Source organism: Nicrophorus vespilloides, unplaced genomic scaffold, assembly GCF_001412225.1.
Source record: "Nicrophorus vespilloides isolate i.1.1-1 unplaced genomic scaffold, Nicve_v1.0, whole genome shotgun sequence".
Taxonomy (NCBI): domain Eukaryota; kingdom Metazoa; phylum Arthropoda; class Insecta; order Coleoptera; family Silphidae; genus Nicrophorus; species Nicrophorus vespilloides.
This window is the reverse complement of record NW_017097188.1, coordinates 17394-22379: the sequence shown is the minus strand read 5'-3', so window position 1 is coordinate 22379 and position 4986 is coordinate 17394. Positions and strand designations below refer to the sequence as shown.

Below are 4986 nucleotides of genomic sequence, written 5' to 3'. Positions count from 1 at the left end.
ACCAGTTCCACAAGCTGTACCAGTTTCAGTACCACAACCTATCGGTGTACCTGTACCACAACCGTATCCAGTAACTGTCGCTCAACCTGTCCCAGTTAGGGTACCACAAACTGTTGTAGTACCAGTACCACAAATTGTCAACATCGGCGGCGGAGGTGGTGCTGGAATCGGAGGAGGATTCGGAGGTGGATTTGGAGGTGGTATTGGAGGAGGAATCGGCGGTGGAATTGGAGGACATGGAATTTCTGGAGGATTTGGAGGCGGCCATGGAAGCAGCTACTCTTCTGGATCTTCAATCGGCGGTGGAAGCAGCCATTTTTCGTCCTTTTCTGGAGGTCATGGTGCATCCGGATTTTCTAGCATTTTGTTAGGACATGGCCACTAAATGTACCATTTGTAATAATCTTGTAAATCACCAATAAATAATTTAACTCAAAGTTCTTATAATTGCAACACCTATAATAATGCTTACAATTCAAATATAATCTAATATCTAAATATATTATTTTTGTCGATTTCATAAATTGAACACAATTTCTACAATTATATATTGAAAACAAACATTAATAAACATATGAAAAAAATCTATTTTTTGTATTTATCTATTTTATCTAGTTTACATATTTTAAATTTCCTTGAAATATTATATTAATTCCCATATCAATCATGCATTTACTATGATTTTTTCGTGTTCTTCTAACGAAACTTGTAAAGAGACTACATATCTAAATTGAATTTTATTCAGATCTTCTAGTAGTTATATAATTATTCATAAAATACGTTTGTATAAAAATAAATAAGTACTCTGTTTGACACACGTTAACACAAAATAAGTGCTACGTTCATGGCCGGATTGGTCTGAAACCATTGTACATTCAAAATAAAATTGAACCTTAGTCGAAAATATGATAATAATAAACGATATACATTTTTACAGATTTTAGTAGAAAATAAATCTATATAGTTATTACATGCAATGTGTTAAATTTTCAAACATTTGCTTACTGACTTCAAACAATTATTAATTTATAGAAGTAGTATGAAAAAATAAGAGAATTAATTGGTTAATACACTTGATCAGATAGTAAACTTTTTGGAAAGGAAGTTAGAAATTTAAAAAGTTTAATAAATTACTTGAAACTACAAATATTATTTTTTAATTGTTAAGTCATGGAATACGTTGTTTATTGAACTAAGGCTTAGTTACATATTTCATTGATTTACTCGAAAACTATAATAGATAGAATGAATCCAATATATGCGTATGAAAGCTGAATGTTTGTATAGTGTAGATACATTCCTGTGCTTTTATCCATATTGCTGTAATACGCGTTCAAAATTGAAAAATTGAAATTAGAACGTTAAAAAAAAGCAGTGTTTTCACATTTCATTGATTTACTCGAAAACTATAATAGATAGAATGAATAAAATTTATGCATATGAAAGCTGAATGTTTGGGGAATCCAGCAAGTATAGAAACATTCCTGTGCTCTTATCCATATTGCTGTAATACGCATTCCTTTTATGAAGTTTGGAAACCACTGAACTAAGCGATTGGACGAAGGTATGAGAGATTGCATTGAAATAAGAAGTAATGTATCAATCTTAAAAAAAATAATTGAAAAATGCATTTTCTAAATTTGCATTATTAATTTTGTTGTGTAATTAATTGTATTGTTACATTATTCACGCGAATGTGTTCTTTTGATTAATGTACTCCCTCCATCGAGAGCAACGATGGGTAAAGGATGGTATAAAAAGCTCGAGCAGCAGATGGTAAGACATCACTTCTATTTGTTGAACATCCCGAGCACCAGTGATGAACACCCTATTGGTACGTACCGTTAAACATATTTCAATACAACGAAATCAATAATGTATTGCTAATAGGTTGCTACTGTGATCCTCGCTGTAATTTCCATCAGCTATGCAGAAGAGAGGAGAGATAAACGTGGTGTAATTAGCGAAGGCTATTCTTCATCCGGAGGGAGTGAAAGTGGAGACGATGGAGGTCATGATTTGTCTGGAGGAGGAGGAGCAGTAGGAGGTGGAGGCGGAGGTGGATACGGTGGTGACCAAGGGGCTGCTCTCGGAAGTGGTGCCGGAAATGGATTGGGGGGTGGTGTGGGAGCAGGAAACGGCGGTGGAGCTCGTATAACAACAATTAGCCAACGTGTGCCTGTTCTCGTCCCACAACCATACCCTGTAACCATAAACCAACCGGTGGCTGTGCCCATTCCGTTCCGTGTTCCAGTCGTAGTACCACGTGCAGTCCAAATATTTGTGCCAATTCCTCAGCCAGTAATCGTTCCACGACCATACCCTGTCACCGAATACAGAAGGGTGACTATTCCAATTCCACAGCCCGTACCTGTTCCAGTACCACAGCCAGTTGGAATTTCTGTACCACAACCATACCAAGTCATCGTTCGTCAAACCGTTCCAATCAGAGTACCCCAAACCGTTGTAGTTCCGGTACCTCAATTTGTTAACGTCGGAGGTGGAGGTGGTGCTGGAAATGGAGGAGGAATTGGCGGTGGAATTGGAGGAATTGGCGGTGGAATTGGAGGTGGCATCGGAGGAGGAATTGGAGGACACGGAAATGGAATTGGTTCTGGAGGATTTAATGCCGGACACGGTAATGGAGGCCAAAGCAGTGGTTATGAAAAACATTGATACTGAATTATTTTTATTTCAAATTGTAAATTTCTCAATATTAGACAATAAATAATAAGTTAGAAAAATCATTTGTAACTTCTTCGTAAACCTAAATAATGTATTCATATTTACTAATTATACATTTTCTGGTAATTTATTAGCTAATCATAAATTCTAAAACTCTTAGTCGGTGTATATAAAACAGTGGTGATCAAATAAATGTTGCTAATTAAAAACAAGCAAAATATTTGAGAACCGGTGATAATTAAAATTCGCGACTGAATGAACACCCGTTTAATTAATTAATTTTATTGGCTGGCATCAATGGACGTAATGAGTCCCTAATTATTCCCTCGAGACTGGAAGGGGGGGTAGGTACATCAAAATACTCAACTCGGAATTCGAGCAAATTGCGTGCTCGAGCTGCGTGTTTATAATTGTATTTTTTTTGTATTACTCATAAGACAAAAATGAAAAATGTATTTCCCAATTCTGTCTCGGTAACTATGGCATGTTTACAATAAGCCACGTCTACAATCTTCCCTTAATTTATTGATGGTGAATTCTGAGGCACAATCGCAGATTACAATTAAGCGTAAATTAATTAGAACGACTGAAATATAAGGAATCCTGATGGTGACGACCTATATTTGAGGAACTTGCAAAATTTGAATTTGTTCAATATTCATAACCGAATCGTGCGCTTTCGATTCAATAATTCCCATTTTAATTGAACAAGTCGACCGTGCAACTCGTTTACAAAAAAAAAAATGTATATACATCGATGTGTATTTGCTCTAATTGAATACAAGCTCTTTTTTTTGTCCATTAATTACTACGGCCCATTCATCGGAAATCAATTCTGGAGTTGTTAAGTAATTTAAACATTTCGCAGTGTATTTTTGTTACTTTACAATTTTTATAATAATAATAATAGCTTGAAAGAAAGAATTTGTCGATCGATTACCAAAATTAACGGTTAATTTGAATTTGAATAAAAATGCAGAATGTCCACCTTCTTCATAATGAAACCAAAGCAGAAAGATTATTTTCTTCTGCAGTGGCAATATTTACTAAAATTCTGTTTAATTATTATCACTTTGCATAAATTCTGATTAAGAAATAACAACTTTTATCATACCATAAAAATATTGCCGGTAATAACCGATGTTTACTTAAATATTTAATATATGCACAAAATGCTCAGTGATTCCTTGAAGACGGTTTAAAAAGATCAAATGTTTAAATTAAATATGTCTGTCGATCTCCCAGAATGTCTTGTAATAGTAATCAATAATTAATGCTGTGGCCTACTTTTCGAACACGAACACCGGTCTTGTCAGACTTAAAAAGTTTATTTGTTTACGTTCAGAAGTTGTAAACATCTTCAAAGCAAACAATCGTTTAAAAATATTCAAAAAAAAATAAGACTACATCCCAGGAAAATAATATTTGAATATCATGTATAAATACATTTTATTTTACGATACCTTCCGAAGATTGAGTACTCTTTGTAAACTCGGAACAAAGCGAAACACAACACAACACGAAAAATCCGTTTTGTAAGTTTAAACGATTGTAAACACTTTACTTTTATTTCGGGGAAACCTGCTCCGACGCTCTACGTATCGACTGCGACAAGAATATAAATTTCAGATCATCTCGTGTCTCGCTGACGCAATCCGATCTGTAAAATAGGCATTCAAATGAAATGCATTCCGAATTTATTTTCCGTATGTAATGGAAATCCGTTAAAACGATAAAATTAATTCCGGAAGTTTGTGTTGGGTCCGACGTTTCTTTTTGAACAGTTGTTGTCGCATTGCAGATCGTTCGGATTGGAACTAGGAACGTTCAAATGTATGTAGCACACGTAATTGAGAGGGAATGCTCTCAGTTGAAACTACTCTTTAGGAAGTCTCCAGGGGTAACTTTGGTTTTTAAATTAACTCCAGTTAGGAACCCTCCGAGCTCGAACCACTGATATTTATGGGTCCATTTATAACATTTATTATTTATTCCAATCTATCGAACGCAAAACGCTATTGCTTCGCATTGCCTCTCTATATACTCATTTTTTTTACTTTTTTTTTCAGCAGTAGCAGCAGTTATTTATTTTTGGGTTCGGCCATTTACATATATTCGCAGATTTTAGATACAAACCAAATCCAGATTTACATATAAATTAATCTGATTGTCGAGGCGGGCAAAGAGCGACGCGCCAATAAAAAAAAAAACAGAAACAAAAATTCCGAACAAATTTACATTTTTATAATCAATTGAACCATGGTCGAACAATTAATACGATTCGATCGTGGCTTTGTTCCC

The 4986-nt window shown here is 34.9% G+C and overlaps 1 protein-coding gene across 1 annotated transcript; it reads left to right on the top strand.

The window, feature by feature from the left end:
* Window positions 1–1737: 1737 nt before the first annotated feature.
* LOC108559372 (glycine-rich cell wall structural protein-like) lies at window positions 1738–2676 on the top strand. Its single transcript, XM_017916629.1, has 2 exons — window positions 1738–1776; window positions 1891–2676. The coding sequence occupies exons 1-2, from the start codon at window positions 1738–1740 to the stop codon at window positions 2674–2676; spliced, it is 825 nt and encodes a 274-aa protein (XP_017772118.1).
* Window positions 2677–4986: the final 2310 nt, after the last annotated feature.